The sequence below is a fragment of the Nanorana parkeri genome, unplaced genomic scaffold, assembly GCF_000935625.1.
Source record: "Nanorana parkeri isolate BGI_ZX_2015 unplaced genomic scaffold, ASM93562v1 scaffold566, whole genome shotgun sequence".
NCBI classification, from domain to species: domain Eukaryota; kingdom Metazoa; phylum Chordata; class Amphibia; order Anura; family Dicroglossidae; genus Nanorana; species Nanorana parkeri.
The window spans coordinates 970349-988368 of record NW_017306834.1 but is presented as its reverse complement, the minus strand read 5'-3'; the positions used below and the strand labels follow the sequence as shown (position 1 = coordinate 988368).

At 47.1% G+C, this 18020-nt stretch overlaps 1 protein-coding gene across 3 annotated transcripts in view; it reads left to right on the top strand.

Moving 5' to 3' along the window:
* Positions 1–5356: 5356 nt before the first annotated feature.
* MTSS1 (MTSS1, I-BAR domain containing) overlaps positions 5357–18020 on the top strand; it is a 155871-nt gene continuing 143207 nt past the window's right edge. For all 3 annotated transcript variants that reach the window (XM_018562233.1, XM_018562234.1, XM_018562232.1), the window contains exon 1: positions 5357–5538. In XM_018562233.1, coding sequence (XP_018417735.1) covers positions 5467–5538 — 72 coding nt within the window. In that variant the 5' untranslated portion in view covers positions 5357–5466. The remainder of the gene's footprint in view (positions 5539–18020) is intronic.

Genomic DNA, 18020 nt, shown 5'->3' with positions numbered 1-18020 from the left:
GTGCTGCATCAGGAAAAAAGTGCAGGTGCCTTTTTTTTCCATTCTGGTGTATTGGCCGCCCGTTCAAGTGAACACCATGCACAACATAATATATGTTAATATAACGCACCATAATGGAAAGGTGGGAAGGGGGCCCTAAAGGATACTTTTGTGTACACTTAGGTGTCCATTTATAAACAATTCGCCCTGCAAATTTCTGTGAAGAATAATGGCAAAAACGAACATTCTTAATATATTTTCCTTTCAGGTCAAATCTATTATTATGATGAAATACTGCATTATGGCCACTAGATGGAACTGAGGAGCATAGGAAATAAATACTTAGTTCCTGTGCTCATCAGCTCCATCTAGTGGCCATAATCCAGTAGTACAGCAGTTTACATTCGATCTGAAAAGAAGATGCCGTATATCAGGAGCTTTTGTTTTTGCCATTAATCAGACAAAACGAATGTTCAGAGGTATTTACAGGGTGAAAGGCCCTGCAAATTGTTTCTAAATAGACCCCTTAATATTCTTTTTTAAATAATACACGGATATACAGATAAGCCAAGTGTTCATGTTTTACCTGACAGCTGGCCAGTAGATGTGCTTTCAGGTGGCCCAATAGCCCTTGTTTGTCTGTGGCCCGCCATCGCTAAAATGACGTCAGGGGCTTTTACCTCTGACCCCCTGGATGCATTGTCTCCTCTTCTTGGTTATTTTACAGCAGGATATACAAGTATCCCGACTCTGGTAGGAGAATGATGATGTTTCACTTGTCTTTATTTTGATTGGCAGCTGAGACACTAATTCAACCTGCTGAACAAGTTTCCTAAATCTCTAACTACAGGCGTCCTACAAACATGAGGCACAGTTAGAGGACAACAACAGTCTCATTTTTTAAGTAGTCCATCAATTCTTCCAATTCTAAGCTGCAATTCAATATTAGGGAAAAATCGACAATTCAGTATTGATCTACGATTGTCTTCACTGTAATGAGACCCTGTCACCAACTTTAGAATATTGCAGGTACAAGCACAGAAAAATCCAATATTTTACATTCTTGCTTGCATCTCCTTAACATAAATGTTGACTTGCACTGTGCCTTTAAAATTGCTGAAATTTGACTACTCCTGGAGAGTCAATTTCCTAGTTCAGCCTCCTCCCTCAATGCACGTCATAGCTCTCCCTTCTACTAGGAGTGTCTAATTACTCTGTGCTGGTCCAGCTCCTCCACCTCCCTACTTAACCTTTTACATAGATGTCAATGGAGGATTGCATGTCCACATAGGCAGCCCATTCAGTTCAATGCCCTGCACGCCACAAACGTTTCAGCTTTTTGTGCGGGTTTTTTTTTGACTGCGTGTTTTTACATGACTGTGCTTTTTGCTTGCTGCATCAGCAACAATGGGACTGCAAGCAGGACAGACAATTTCTGTGCATGTATGCATCAACGCGTTTCACCATCGATGGCTTCTTCAGGAGAGAGGAGATGTTCATAGAAAACTGGTGAGCATAATCTAAAGGTAGGTATGCAGGCAGGTAGGTAGGTATATATATAGATCCAACCTGAAGTGTGTTTTAACAATACTAAGTCAGATGAACTCTGCTTACACCACACGGACACGGAGAAGAGAGTCTATCAGAGGAGTGGACGTCACCCCCAATGGGTGCAGTACAGTAATGAGTGTTGTCACCCTAGGACCGGAAGCGTGTTACTGGCAGGCAGGGCCGGATTGACTCTCTCCATACAAGTGATCTCGGCGACATTGCTGAGATCACTTGTACGAAACAAGCGGCGGCTTCCCCGATGTACATTTAGCTCTACTTGCCCAAAGCAGGGCTAGATGTTGAAAACAACTACCCACCCGTTGCTCGGAACTACATGTCCCAGGCGTTGGGAGATAGGAATTCCACACACCTGCTGCCCTTCTACTCCCTGCTGCCCCAAGGCACGGCCTTGGTTGGCCTTGTGGGAAATCCGGCCCTGCTGGCAGTATCAACAGGTAATTTTTTTAATTTTGTTCATCATACTGTATATATATAATAGGTTAACCACTTTAGTACCACAGTACATAAATAAACATTTTATATCTACCTGGACTTTGTCTCGAGGTACATAATACTTGCTATCTTTTGTAATACCCCAGCCTGCAGAACTCAGACTGGACTGAAAGGGGCAGTAATACAGTCCAGGTGTGCTGCGTCCACATGCTGACAGCTGAGGCAGGAGCTCATTCTTCTCCTTCATTGTCAGAGGCCTGGGGAGGTGACCAGGCTCTACACTTCTACTGCTCTAGAGATAAGTCAGGTCATCAGCCTAGCAGTGCTGTATAAATCCAATAGCTAGATACATGGGCATCCCGAGGCCAGGTGTCACCATGCATGTGCGCGATGACGCCATCGTGCATGCTAGGTCATCTAATTGATCATCTTAGTCATGGATTCCGGCAGAGAGAGTAGGGGACGTTCACCGTGCGGGATGAGGAATGCCGCCGGGTCCCCTCTTCTCTCCTGACACTGTTGGACTTTTTAGAGGGGGGGACATCAAAATGACTGTCAGTCATTTTTTGTGTCACCCCTCCAATGGTGTCATCCGGGTGCAGGGCCCCCCAGTACCCCCCTTGTGACGCCACTGGCTAGATACACAGAAATAGAAATCCTCAGGCAGGTGCACAGCTTCCATATCAGCCTTGTATCTCTATGTATCTGCGTCTCTGAATTTATCAGGACAATCGTACAATGTAACAAGATAATGTATCATTGTAATCCCTCACATTCCTTCACTGAACAAACACAGCCGCATTGACAATAATCAATCAATGTGAGCAGATGATCGGAGGCTCCGGGAATGATTAGGACCCGTGTACACAGGCAGGGCTTGTTCATACCAAGTGCGGAGCAGATGCAGAGCAGTTACAGAACGCATCAAAAACGCATCCCATTTATTCCAATGGTATTTTGGGCTCTAGTTCACACTGCAGCGTTCAGTTCCAGTGCATGTGGAAAAACTGCTGCATGCCCTATCTTTTCTGCTCTGGAACACACCAAAATGCATGTGAACGCATACAAATTCATGCAAATGGTCTGGAACGCAGTGGACCACACCTGAAAGCCCATTTGAAGCTAAAAAAAAAAACCTCACCGGAACGCATAAAAAGCGCATCAAAATGCACTGCACATGCAGAAACGCATCCAGGTCTGGTCCGGATTTGGTGTGAACAAACCCTAAAAAGCATGCATCCAACTTCCCCATAATGTGTGTTCTAATCTCAGCCTTGATGTGCGATGTGTTTTAGAAAAATATGACACATCTGTTTTTCCGTTTTAGTGCATTTGGAGGCTTGTAGGAGCCACTGGTGCACCAAAGCGCACGCAACATGTGTTTTGATGCGTTTGCAACAGGTATTACCGAGACTTGGTCAATGGCTGTTAACTTTATCCACTCCAAACCCAAACTCCAAAGAAGTTCACGCACCTTTTTTTTTTTTTTAACAAAAGGTGCCGCACGTTGCGTGGTGCGATTTCATGCACCTGAAACATTTGCGTGTTTGGGGTGCCGTTAAGGGTCCATTGACTTGCAACTGCACCTTCCGATTTCCTTCCGATTCGTTGCGCTGCGATACGCTTTCCTAACGGATGCTAACAGAAGGGCACCGAAAAATCAATGGGTGCCAATAGGGCTAGTTCACACCGGTTCTGCCGCTGCGCTGAAAACAGTAGTGCATGTTCTACTTTCGTCAGCGTAATGCAACGCAGTGAAGCAGTGTGAATGAGCCCCCTTGACACCCATTCAGTATTTGATGCTCTTCGGTTAGCGTCTGTTGACGTTTCGCTAGGCAATGGATCGGAATGCAGAGGATACGGTGTGAATGGGTTATAACTAGGGATGCACCGATATATATCGGCCACCGAAACACATCGGTGCATCCCTGATTTCTTTCCTCCCCATTGGGCGCTGCATTGTGTCCCAGCGGGGAGGAGAGAAACTGTGATAGCCGGCCAAGCGTTGCGGGAGGAGAGCGCTGTGAGCGGCCGGCGTCTCCTCCCACACCGCTCAGCCTTATATCACAGCGATGTGTGGGCGGAGACAGGCCGCGCTGTCACAGGAGGCTGAGCTCTCCTCCCTACACCGCTTGATCAGCCTCCTGTGACAGCTGTTAGGATGGAGAGCGGGTACAAACACTCAGTGATCAGTGATCGCTGAGTGTTTGTAGATAATTGAGGACAGAGTATGGTTACTATATCCTCAATTATGAATGAATGGGAAGTGATCTACTTCATCTCCTGTTCATTCATGATTGTGATTATAGTAAACATACTCTGTCCTCATGTTATGAATGAACAGGAACACTCATAGAGGATTCCTGGTCATTGATAACAGGGGACACAGAAAAAGAGATTGAGGACTCTGTGTTCTCAATCTCTTTTTCTATTTTAGAAGGGAAATATCAGGGGCCTGTTTAGACCCCTAATATTTCCCCCGAAGCCCCTAAAAGTAAAGTAAAAAATAAAAATATTTAAGAAAAATTAATCAATAAATAAAAATAAATATTAAAAAATGTAAAAGTTTATTTAAAAAAATATTTTAAAAATGTGAAAAAATTTAAATAAAAAAACATTTTCGGTATCGGTTTCGATCTGACAATTTTTTTTATTTCGGTTTCATTTCGGTTTTAACATTTCGCTGCACCTCTAGTTCTAACAAGTCAATGGCACCGCAAGTGCATTGAGCGTTTTGCATGCGTTCTGTGAACACAAGAACGCATGCACATGAACACACGAACGCAAACGCATGTATTCACAAAACGCCTAGCTGTCAAAGGGGACTTATGATACCTCCTAACAAAAAAAAAAGGATGTAAATGCATTTTCGTTTTGCATGCGTCTTTTATGCGATTTTTGGTATGAATGGGCCCTTTTTAAGCCCCCACTAGATCTCGGGGACCCCCAAGGACAATGCGTTGGCTGTGTACCGCAGAGCCGCCAGCGGACGTGCTGGGCTCTGGCCGACACAATAGCGCTGTCCTGTGCAGTACCCGAGCTGTCCAGCAGGGGGCGCCATGTGCCGCTCTCCCCATTCTGCGGACGGAAGGGGAAGAGGCAAGCAGGTCAGCGCAGAGCTGGGCAGAGCACGGATTGTACTGGATGGGATTCGCATGTCTCCGCACACAGACGAATATTTCTCAGTCATTCGCTGGATCTCGGCAATGTGCTCCACTGATGAGCAATGGATCTTGTGCAGGGGGGTGATCTTGTGGGGATTGTGATCCTGAGAGTGTGAATCAGCTGATCCCCATTGGGCTGATTGGGGATCGCACACCCCATCCCTACACCGGCTCTGTGTGTGTGTGTCCTCTGTTCCATCTGTCATTTAAAGCGGCTCTCCTTGTACCCCCCATAGTGGGATCCTGATTGCTGCACCTGGCTGGATTTTGCTCTCTTGCTGCTTTTGCCTGTCCTGTGGATCCTATTGCTGGAAAAAAAATGGAGGCTGTGATAGAGAAGGAGTGCAGTGCCCTGGGAGGTCTCTTCCAGACCATCATCAGCGACATGAAGGTAAGATCTGGATAGAGAGATGGCTATGGGCATCAGATGATTGAGATGTGTATTGGATACATGCGATCTGGTGTTCGCACTGTTGTGCTGCACGTTAGTTGCGTTGATGCATGCAAATGAATGTGTCCCCCCCCCCCAATGCACCTTGGCGACATAAAGTGGTGCAGGACACTTAAGTGCGCTGCCACCTAGTTAGTGTGAACCTAGCCGGCCGGAGCTGTGTGTATGGTGCAGTATATAGGGTGCAAGGGGTCTGGCGTAGGTGTCATAGAGCGTGCAATGATTGCGTTGTGTATCGGACGCACGCAAGAAAATTGGAGCATTTACCACAAAGCCTTCTGTGATTAGGTTGTGTGTGGGGCATAAGGGATCTGGCACAGGTCTCCTAAGACATTCTATGGTTGGGTTGTTTGTGGGGTACAAGGGGTCTGGCACAGGTCTACTAAGACATTCTATGGTTGGGTTGTGTGTGGGGTACAAGGGGTCTGGCACAGGTCTACTAAGAGATTCTATGGTTGGGTTGTGTGTGGGGCACAAGGGGTCTGGCACACGTCTCCTAAGACATTCTATGGTTGGGTTGTGTCTGGGGTACAAGGGTTCTGGCACAGGTCTACTAAGACATTCCATGGTTGGATTGTGTGTGGCGTACAAGTGGTCTGGCGGGTTGTATATAGGACACAAGCAATCTGGTGCAGGTACTGTAGGGCGTTCTATGATTGGGTTGTGTATGGGGCACAAGTGATCAGGTGCCGTAGGGCATTTCTTGTGCTGGTACTAAAGGACATTCTGTGATTGAGTTGTATATAGTATACAAGTAATCTGGTGCAGGTGCCGTAGTGCATTCTATGATTGGGTTATGTATGGAGTACATGACATCTGGGGCAGGTTTTATAAGGCATTCTATGGTTGGGTTGTGTATGGGTCACAAATGATCTGGCAGAGGTGCCGCAGGGCATTCTATGGTTGGGTTTTGCATGGAGTACAAGGCATCTGGAGCAGGTTTCATAAGGCATTCTATGGTTGGGTTATATGTGGGATACAAGCGATATGGTGCAGGTACTGTAGAGCATTCTTTGGAATGTGTATGGTGCACAAGTGTCTGGTGCTGGTCTCATAGGGAATTGTATGGCTGGGTTGTATATGGGGCACAAGCAATCTGGCTCAGGAGCCATGGGGCATTCTGTGATTGGGTTGTGTTTGGAGCACAAGCGGCTGGTGCAGGTGCTGTAGGGGATTGTATGATTGGGTTGTGTATGGAGTACAAGCCATGGGGCATTCTATGGTTTGGTTGTATGTGGGGTGCAAGTGCCATAGGGCATTCTATGATTGGGTTGTGTATGGTGCACAAGCATCTGGTGCAGGTCTCAAAGGCCATTGTGTGGTTGGGTTCTGTATGGGGCACAAGAAGTCACAAGGTGTGGCCCCCAATGAACAGGTCACCTGAAATATACTGAGCAGTGATTATACGCATAGGATCTTACAAACACAAGAGACATCCATAGTGACCTCTTTGAAAACGTCCAGCTGCCATGCTGATTCAATACCTTTTGGTATTTGGGGTAACGTTAAGTGGGTCGCTCTAGGTTCTGAAGATGAGGTCCATATCTGTATAGACAGTGTAAAGAAGACCTGTCATGACAGACGTGTAGGCTGCCTCTTGTTTGTTTCTTGGCTTTCATGCTGATCCTGTGGCTATAGGGCTTTCTGAGTCCCTGACCTGTAGCAGAGAGACACGAGAACTGACTTTTCCCCAGAACATTTGCTTGTTTTGGGTTTGTAACTGGGCAGAACAGGAGAGAACTGGGAAGAACAGAAGAGAACCGGGCAAGTAATGGCAGCCCCCATGTTGTCCCCATGACAGGTACACTTTATATTGGCCTGTAAGACTTCTCCACCTTCCTAATAATAACATCCATTAATACTTTTCTTCTTTTAGTAGCTTTGTGTCGGCTCTAATTACCCTAATCAGTGGCATTCCCCCCTTGTTTCCTTGGGCCAGCGCAGGCTTTAGAAGTACACATGCACCCAAGAGTTTCCGGGGACACGTTTTAGGGCTCGTAGATCAGCGCAGGCTCAACACAAGGACACGGCAAAAAGCAATTGTCGTCTGTGTGCCCCTTTCACACCACACGAGTGCCCCTTTCACACCACACGAGTGCCCCTTTCACACCACACGAGTGCCCCTTTCACACCACACGAGTGCCTTGAGTGAAAAAAAAATGTAGGTGTTGGTATTTTGACCCTTGCTGCGGCCTGTACTGAAAAAACGCATTTAAATTGAATGTGTTGGTCACCCGTGCTTGCGTTACTCCGTGCTCGTTTACTCCGATGGCTGCGTCTGTCGTATTGTGTCAGCCGTGGAGGTCAGTGCAGGCTTCAAAAAAACAGCTGATCAGATGGAGTGTTGGGTAATGGACTGTAAGGAAACAGGTGGCAGCGTGAGATTTCCCGGGAAGATGGACATTACTTGGGAAGCTGCTCTAGTCTTATTGGCGCTGTTAAAAATTGCAAGCGCGGCGGCGCCGAACAAGAAAAGGAACGCTCAACAAAACGGAACCAATGGCTTCCTATGGTTTAAGCTCTGCTAGTACTAGGAAGTAGCGATTTAGGCCCCATTCACACATCGGCATACCAGGAATGCGGTGTAGTGCGTTCATGGGCGTTTGTTTCACACTTTCATTGATGGCGTGCATTCCCAATACACCTATGTGTGAATGGGGACTAAGGGCTCGTCCACCTGTTTTGTTGGTGTGCGCTGAGAAAAAATTAGGCGCAATGCACAAAAGGCAAAAAAAAAAAAGGTTAGTATTTTGACCCTTGAGGTGTCCTGTAAAGTCACCATTCTTGGAGGAAAAGGAATTGATGTGAGAGGGAGAATGAAAACAAAAAGTTTTTAATGTGCAGTTAGTCTCCGCCCACACCTGTGTAACTTTGCCGGTTACACAACAAGAGAACTGGTCACATTTCTGGAGATTTTCTATCTCTATAGACCTCAATGGGAGTAAATGAAAAATGTATGAAACGCGTTTCCGTGCATTTTAGCGCATGCCAAGTCACCAAGGCAACCTGTACTTTATTTCACCTTCATTAACCAAAACAAAATCACAATGTGCAACAAAAATGTACTAAGTCCTGTGTTTACTTTCCGGATCTGTTATGTATGGGGTTTGGTATTGCCATGTCTTCCCGATATGTGGCTGTCATTGTCATCAGATTGTCGGCACACAAGACAAGCCCCATCCCCAGCACTAAAATCAGCCAACACCTCCCCCGGATGATGGGGGATCAGATCATGTTGCTGGGAGCCAGACGTCTGTAGCGTGTTCTAGATGTCGGTGCAGGTTTACACTCTGCGACTCATTCATATGTATTGACTGCTTCTCATTTCATATTCACCCGAGGTGTGTGTGTCATTGTGAACAGGGAATGAGTTATCTGTGCAAATATGTGTTGTATGTGTCTACAGTGTGTGTTTGTGTGTGGAGTATGTGTGTACAATGTGTGTCTGTGTATGGCCTCTGTGTCTGTGTGTACAGTTGTGTGTGTGTGTGTGTGTGTGTTTATGTGGACTATGTGTGTACAATGTGTATGTGTTTATGTGGACTATGTGTGAACAGTGTGTTATGTGGGCTGTGTGTGCACAATGTGTGTGTCTGCGTTGAGTATGTGTGTACAATGTGTGTGTGTGTCTTTGTATGGACTATGTGTGTGTCTGTGTGGACTATGTATGTACAATAGTCATTCCTCTAGTTGGCTTACTTTAGGGTCGTTCCTCCTGGTTGTGTTATTTTAGGGTCGTTCCTCCTGGTTGTGTTATTTTTAGGGTAACTCCTCCCGGTTGTGTTATTTTTAGGGTCGTTCCTCCCGGTTGTGTTATTTTTAGGGTCGTTCCTCCCGGTTGTGTTATTTTTAGGGTCGTTCCTCCCGGTTGTGTTATTTTTAGGGTCGTTCCTCCCGGTTGTGTCATTTTAGGGTAACTCCTCCCGGTTGTGTTATTTTTGGGGCCGTTCCTCCCGGTTGTGTCATTTTCAGGTCGTTATGGTTTGGTGGAAGGTTTTTGCTGTCCAGGTTTAGTCTGAGGCCTCGGATTGGATGGTATTTTCTCAGCACTGATTGGATGAAGCTCTGATAATGGAAGTGGATGACATGACGGGAATAGATGTTTCATGGACACTTAGTATCAGGAGATCATGTGACTCTGTGTTGGAGGATTGTACACCATTGATGGGTGACAATGTGTAATTCTCTGTATATCAGGGGCTGGCAATCTCGACCCTCCTGCTGTTGTGGAATTACAAGTCCCATGAGGCATTGCAAAAACTGACAGCCAAGGGCATGATGTGGGTTGTAGATTGAGCACAGCTGGAGTGGCGAGGTTGTCTGCCCCTGATTTATGGGCTCCTAGTTTTGTGCGGCATCGTGTGTGGAAGTTATGAGAAGAGAGCATGTGCAGGTTCAGCATTCTCCCCCGGTGAATGGAGCTATTGTGCTATTGTTACAGTGCAGAGGTGTTTCTGGGGAACACGGGGATTGTTCATCTCTGAGCTTCAGGCAGGATAAAACAATAAAAACATTAAAGGAGAACTATGAGGTGAGTGCTTTTCAGTTTTAGCCGACCTGTGACAATGAGACTGTCACAGGTCGGCTCAGTAGATCGGGAGGTGAGCGAACACATACCGGCGTTCGCTCACCTCTCGATCCTGTCACAGCTCTCTGCCGTGACAGGGGAGGGGCTGGATTCCCCGCTCCGATCCACAAGCGCTGACTGGCGGAACGGACGGGGGAGGGGGCGGGTACAGCTGGCTCTGCCTCTAGATAGGCAGAGCCTGCTGTCAGTCACGCAGCTTGGCGGATCCAGACATAATGTTGGGATCTGCTTCTGCGTCTCAGTATACCGCGAGCAGCAGCTTGCGGTATACTGCAGCGTCTCAGTATACCGCGAACTACAGCTCGCGGTATACTGAGCCTAGGGTGACAGGAGGACGCTAATTACGTGTCCTCCCGTTACCCTAAGGAGAACTATGGAGAAAAGCCTTAACCCCATAGTTCTCCTTTTTTAAAGGGAAATTCCACCTTTTAGAAATAATGAAGCTTATAAAGCAGGGGGGGGGCAAACTCCGGCCTTCAGCTGTTGTGGAACTACAAATCCCATGAGGCATTGCAAGATTCTCACAGCCACAGGCAGGACTCCCAGAGACAGATGCATCATGGGATTTGTAGTTTCACCACACCTGGAGGGCCGGAGTTTGCTCACCCCTGTTATAAATGTTCTGTATTATAACTCTTCTATATATGTGGGTGGGTGTGAGCAATTTCGGGCAATTAGTGAATCATAGCTGTATTCAAGTCGGAACTTTGATATAAAAGAAGTTGGTTAATGATCTTTAATCTATTTATTCTACAGTCCGGAGTTGTAAAGTCCCAGCATATCCTCTCCTGCTATGACATCATCATTGTAATAGGAATACATAGTAGAGTTGTCTCTGATAATACAGCCAAAGCTTACATGATAAAATCCCTTTTATGTAGTGAGTGCTGCCTTCTGTCTGCCCATCACAACTTCCTGGATTCCCAGTGTGCTTTGCATCACTTTCCCTGCTGCTTGATGTGACGCAATCTCCATTTCTCAAGACTACAGATCCCACCATGCATTGCTTCCAGCAAGCAGTGATAATGTTAGATTGTTCAAACTTTGAGTTGGAGTTCAGACGTCTGGCTCTGTGAAAGATGTGACACCAGGAAGTGCATATTGACAGTGCTGAGTGAAATTGTGTATTAAGGAAGTCCATCCTATGGGCATCTTCAATAAGTAAGTTGTCATCAGAGCAGGAATAGGTGGGAAATCTTGGGGACACCAGTTCTGGCGATCCTGCTGACCACCACTGTTTTTTTTTCTCACTTGTGGCTAAGTGAATGGAAATCTCCCTAATTGGAGACAGATGGCAAAAATAAAGCTGTTCCTGTAATAAAGACTGCTCACTGCTGCTCTCTCTCCTTGTGCAGGGTGACTTGTCTTGTCTCCGCCCCCTCCTGTAATAAAGACCGCTCACTGCTGCTCTCTCTCTTTGTGCAGGGTGACCTGGTCTGATCTCCGCCCCTCCTGCAAAATAGACCGCTCACTGCTGCTCTCTCTCCTTGTGCATGTGACTGGTCTTGTCTCCGCCCCCTACTGTAATAAAGACCACTCACTGCTGTTTTCTCTCCTTGTGCAGGTGACTGGTCTTGTCTCCGCTCCTCCTGCAGTTTTCTGGAAATAGAGAGAACTCAGCACGCAGTTAAGAGGAATAGGTGCTGGTTAATGGGAACGTCATACACCATCTTTTATATACTGTTGTCCATCCACTGCATTGTGACTGGGGAGAAGCTGTTTTCCGTGCCATTACCCAGAACCCCTTGCAGCAATGGATGCCCTCTCTGCTCTGTGATGGGCAGGCAGTAAATGTGAATGCGCTAATAACACTCATTACATTGACACTGTGCTTTTCATGCTCTACTTGCCCTTGTTACATAGTCACCGCGGCAGGGGCTGGACATTATTCGCATGCTGGCCGTTTACCACCCCGAGGCGGGCAACAAACATGGAAGTGACCTTTTTAATTACTTTCCTGACGGCACAAAAATGGTCATCGGGCAGGACAGCGTAGTAGTGGAGCTTTTGTTGTGCATACCAATGCTAAATATCTTCTTAAAGGGCCAGTGCATCCAAAAGTCATGTTTTCATGATAGGTGGAGCCTAGTGGGTTTAGCCAGACCCTGGTTTCTTGTATGTCTCCCCCTAATGGTGACTTTCTACTCCGTTTCCATCCACTTAGGAGAGCTCCTCCGGCTACATTCCCCATGATATAGAATATATTGGGGATAGGCAACCTTTGCCCTCCAGCTGATGTGATAACACAAATGTTGCCTCTGGGAGCCTTGCCTGTGGCTGGCAGAGTTTTGCAGTGCCTCATGGGACTTGTAGTTCCACACCAGCTGGAGTGCCGAGGTTGCCTACCCCTGGAATATATAGAAAGATCGAGCAGGACTAGTGGGGCCCCTTATAATGGCCCCATCAGGTCTGCAGACCCAGGAACTCAATGCAGAGATCTCACCAGTAGAGTCCCTGAGATATAAGAAGCATTGCAGTGGCTTAAATCTCCATTTTATTTTATATGAATCGGGCATGACCTCTGGGTGACGGCATCTCCCTCATTGCCCATTCACAGGCTGGGGTCGGATGGGTGGCCAAGAGGCATTGAACACCCGGATAAGCAAATATACAAGTCCCATCATGCCTCTGGGAATCATGACTGTGGCAGTTGGTCTTGCAATGCCTCATGGGATTTGTAGTTTCAGCACAGCTGGATTGCCAGGGTTGCCTATCACTGGTCTAGATACAAGAGTCCCGTAAATTCTGCCTTGAATCTTGGTGCTTTGTGTATTTCTTCCAGATCTGTGCAGTAATCCATTGTGACACTTGGAGCTTCCTGTAATAAAGACCGCTCACTGCTGCTCTCTCTCCTTGTGCAGGGTGACTGGTCTCGTCTCCGCACCCTCCCATCATAAAGACAGGTCACTGCTCTCTCACCTTGTGTAGGGTGACTGGTCTTGTCTCCGCCCCCTCCCATCATAAAGAGAGGTCACTGCTCTCTCACCTTGTGTAGGGTGACTGGTCTTGTCTTCGCCCCCTCATATCATAAAGACAAGTCACTGCTCTCTCTCCTTGTGCAGGGTGGCTGATCTTGTCTCGGCCCACTCCCCCACCCTCCTGTAATAAAGACTGCTCATAGCTGCTCTCACTCCTTGCGCACGGTAACTGGTCTTGTCTCCGCCCCCTCCCGTAATAAAGACCGGTCACTGCTGCTCTCTCTCCTTGCGCACGGTAACTGGTCTTGTCTCCACCCCCTCCTGTAATAAAGACCGGTCACTGCTGCTCTCTCTCTCCTTGTGCAGGGTGTCTGGTCTTGTCTCCACCCCCTCCTGTAGTTTACTGCAGTCAGCCTGTGGTGGGTGGGGCCTGTTGGCCCCTCATACTGCTCTGATGTCCTGTGCAGCTTTGAGGTGGTTAGACGTGGAAATATTTGTTAGGTGAAGTTCTGAGCTGCTGAATGACAGGGAAGCCGGGCACACCCAACTCTTCCACAGCCTAACCTTCTAACGTAGCTATAGTCGCCTGCAAACAATACAAAGACGTGTGGGATTTCCAACATTCTAAACCTTCATTACTGGGCGATGCAAGTCTAGCGTCTGACTCCTCTCCTTGTCAGCATTATGTCTATCAGTAAATGACAGGTTCTCTTTAAAACCATGAATAAGCTACTACGAGAACCTAAACCTTTTCTCCTATCTTTGTTTTTCCTTTTCATCGCCCTTCATGCCTGACAGAACGCTCGTCTCAGATGTTTGTGTGCGTGACGCTCGCTCGCCGTGCCGTGTTTGCCCTTGGCTGCCTTTTTGTTTGGTCACATGTACGTACAGTATAATTGCGTGGGTCTCGGTTACAGTGGCGAGCTGGAGGCACTTGTCAGCCGCGCCGTAACCTTTCCTGCGTCGGAATGCTTTGCACATTAACAATGTAAATACTGTAATATGTAACGGCTGTCGCACCTGCAGAGGTCTGCTGGTAAAAGGAAAGCTGTACTGGGAGAATACGAAGGCTGGACGTTCGCTGAAAAAGATACTGGGCTGTCATGGTGATCCGAAGGCTTCAGTACTTCGAGGCACTGACCCGGAACAAAGTCTTTGTTTCATCACAGGTTTCCTTGAGAGAAAAAAGGAGAACAATTAAAAAGTGCATAGTAATAAAGAACTTTAGGGAATAATATACAGACAGTCCCTGAGTTACGAGCAAGGTCGGTTCTGTAGGTTTGTTCTTAAAGGAGAACTATGAGGTGAGTGCTTTTCACTCACCTCATAGTTCTAGCCGACCTGTGACAATAAGACTGTCGCAGGTCGGCTCAGTAGATCGGGAGGTGAGCGAACGCATACCAGGTTCGCTCACCTCTCGATCCTGTCACGGCTCTCTGCCATGTGTGGGTGGGGCCTGTTGGCCCCTCATACTGCTCTGATGTCCTGTGCAGCTTTGAGGTGGTTAGACGTGGAAATATTTGTTAGGTGAAGTTCTGAGCTGCTGAATGACAGGGAAGCCGGGCACACCCAACTCTTCCACAGCCTAACCTTCTAACGTAGCTATAGTCGCCTGCAAACAATACAAAGACGTGTGGGATTTCCAACATTCTAAACCTTCATTACTGGGCGATGCAAGTCTAGCGTCTGACTCCTCTCCTTGTCAGCATTATGTCTATCAGTAAATGACAGGTTCTCTTTAAAACCATGAATAAGCTACTACGAGAACCTAAACCTTTTCTCCTATCTTTGTTTTTCCTTTTCATCGCCCTTCATGCCTGACAGAACGCTCGTCTCAGATGTTTGTGTGCGTGACGCTCGCTCGCCGTGCCGTGTTTGCCCTTGGCTGCCTTTTTGTTTGGTCACATGTACGTACAGTATAATTGCGTGGGTCTCGGTTACAGTGGCGAGCTGGAGGCACTTGTCAGCCGCGCCGTAACCTTTCCTGCGTCGGAATGCTTTGCACATTAACAATGTAAATACTGTAATATGTAACGGCTGTCGCACCTGCAGAGGTCTGCTGGTAAAAGGAAAGCTGTACTGGGAGAATACGAAGGCTGGACGTTCGCTGAAAAAGATACTGGGCTGTCATGGTGATCCGAAGGCTTCAGTACTTCGAGGCACTGACCCGGAACAAAGTCTTTGTTTCATCACAGGTTTCCTTGAGAGAAAAAAGGAGAACAATTAAAAAGTGCATAGTAATAAAGAACTTTAGGGAATAATATACAGACAGTCCCTGAGTTACGAGCAAGGTCGGTTCTGTAGGTTTGTTCTTAAAGGAGAACTATGAGGTGAGTGCTTTTCACTCACCTCATAGTTCTAGCCGACCTGTGACAATAAGACTGTCGCAGGTCGGCTCAGTAGATCGGGAGGTGAGCGAACGCATACCAGGTTCGCCCACCCCTCGATCCTGTCACGGCTCTCTGCCATGACAGGGGAGGGGCTGGATTCCCCTTTCCCCGCTTCGATCCTCCAGCGCTGACTGGCGGAACGGACGGGGGAGGGGGCGGGTACAGCTGGCTCTGCCTCTAGATAGGCAGAGCCAGCTGTCACTCACGCAGCTGGGCGGATCCCGTCATCTACGTCGGGATCCGGCGTCTCAGTATACCGCGAGCTGTAGCTTGCGGTATACTGAGCTTAGGGTAACGGGAGGACGCTAGTTTGTGTCCTCCCGTTACCCTAAGGAGAACTATGGGGAAAAAAACACTGACCCCATAGTTCTCCTTTAAGTTCAATTTATATTTAAGTTGGAACAGGTACATTTTTTAAGTGCAAGTCCAGCAAACTTTTTTTGGGGGGGGGTTTTGGATAGCATAGGGAAGGGTTAACCCCCTGTAAAGTTTGTTTTGCTGTCAGTGCCCCTGTTCAGAAGGTTTCACCTCACTTTCTGTCCCTGTGACAATTTTGAACATTTAGGGTTGTCGTGGGAACAAGGATTGGCGATAAAGCTTCAGTGGCGATGCCTTTTTCCCATGATAACTCTTACAGGAGTGAATTTCCCTTCCTAGGGGTAGATTTCCTCCCATTTCCTGTTGTCTCAAGGACAGGAAGTGAGATTAAATCTTTCTAATGAGGATACAGACGGCAGTAAAAAACCTCACAGTGACCTGGAAGAAGAGGCGGGCACCCCTCGTCTGCACGTCTAACAAGAGCCAACTCCCTGTAATGTACGTACAGTACTACGAACCAGACCCGAAAAGGTGGGCACTCCTTGTCGGCACGAGCGCGGTAACATGATGACTAAGTGCTCAGGCAAAAATTGAAAGAAATACTTTGCTGGGCACTGGCCTTGATATCCTGTTTTAGGATGTCTTTTTCCCTTGCAGGGTACTATGGAGCCACCTTTTGTGTGTGTTAGTAAGCTGTGTCTGTCTCCACAAATGTATAGGCACATCAAGGCAACACACTCTCCCGCTTCTGCCTCCTCCCTTCTCTGAGCTGGTAGATGACAGCCGCTGGATACTGCTCTGTCTCTTGTACTGGACAGGAAGTTCAGGGAAGCTGAGCGGAGAGAGAGGGAGCCATCTGGCTGAAAATATAAAGAAATATTTTGCTGGGCAATGTATATTTCCTTTATCTGAATTCATCATCGACAAAATGTTTGAGTGTATTACTATTTTTTTTAAATTTAACCTCTTGCCGTCCGCCTGTAGTAAAAAAACGGACGGACGGCACTGCTGCATCTGCGGGTTGCCGTCTCCAGACGGCAATTTTTTTCTGCTCGCGCGCGCCCCCTAGCGGGCACGCACGGGCAGAAAAGACCCTTAATTTTTCCTTAATATATTAAAAAAATAAAACCCCCAGTGGTGAATAAATACCACCAAAAGAAAGCTCTATCTGTCCCCAAAAAAGGGTATAAAATTCATTTCAGTACAGCGCTGCATGACGGAATAAATGTCAGTTAAAGTACCTCAGCGCTGAATACTGAAAAATGGCCTGGATGGGAAGGGGGTTTAACACCGCGGATGTCAACTGGTTAACTAGTAATAACTTCTGTCTGTGTTGCTGCTAGAGAGATCCACCCTCACTTCCTGTTCTGGTGACAACCTTTTTTTTTGGTTCAGTCTATTTTTATTAAGTTTAACAAGTATAACAATTAGGGATGCAGTGATACGGATACTAGTATCGGTGCCGATGGCGAGTACTTGCCCAAATGCTCCGATACCTTTCCTGATACTGGAATTTCTGGTCAGAGGGAGATTTCCTATGACTGGCAGTGCCGCGAGGGAACATGGAGCCGGGAAGCTGGCTACATGCTGTTCGGCTGGCTCGATGCTGGTTGGCCGGGAAGCCGGCTTCCCAGCCAATCAGCGTTGAGCCGGGCAAACAAATCTGATAATATGAAAAAACAATATTGTGCCGAGCTAATAATCATACATATCTAATAAATTAAAACATATATAAATGAGTCACATATATGAGCCTTCAAACAAATGAGGCATAAGAAATATCTACACACATACAAAAAAGCAATATAGGCAAAAAAAGTCCCAAGGAAAAAACAAACGCAAACAATGGTGATTGTGCAAAAAATTCCTCAGATGATTCGCAGCCAATGTGCATATAACTCTCAGGTAAGGATAATCACACAATGCAGGCAGACCTTCACCTCCACCCAGTGAGTGATGATAACAAGTGAATGCTCACCTGGGGAGGTAGACCCACAGAGCTAGGTCAAATGCACTTTTTCCCTTCTTAATGGGGGAGGGAAGCCCATGCACAGGAAAAGGCGATAAGGTCTCCTCAGATCACAGGTACAATGGTGTAAACAGTACAGGCATTGGGTATAGCTGGCTCATACCAGCAGGACAAATGGCAGCAAAGTGATAAGAAAACTGTTCGTCCGGCTCAGCGTGGTGACATCAGGAGCTCTGCCC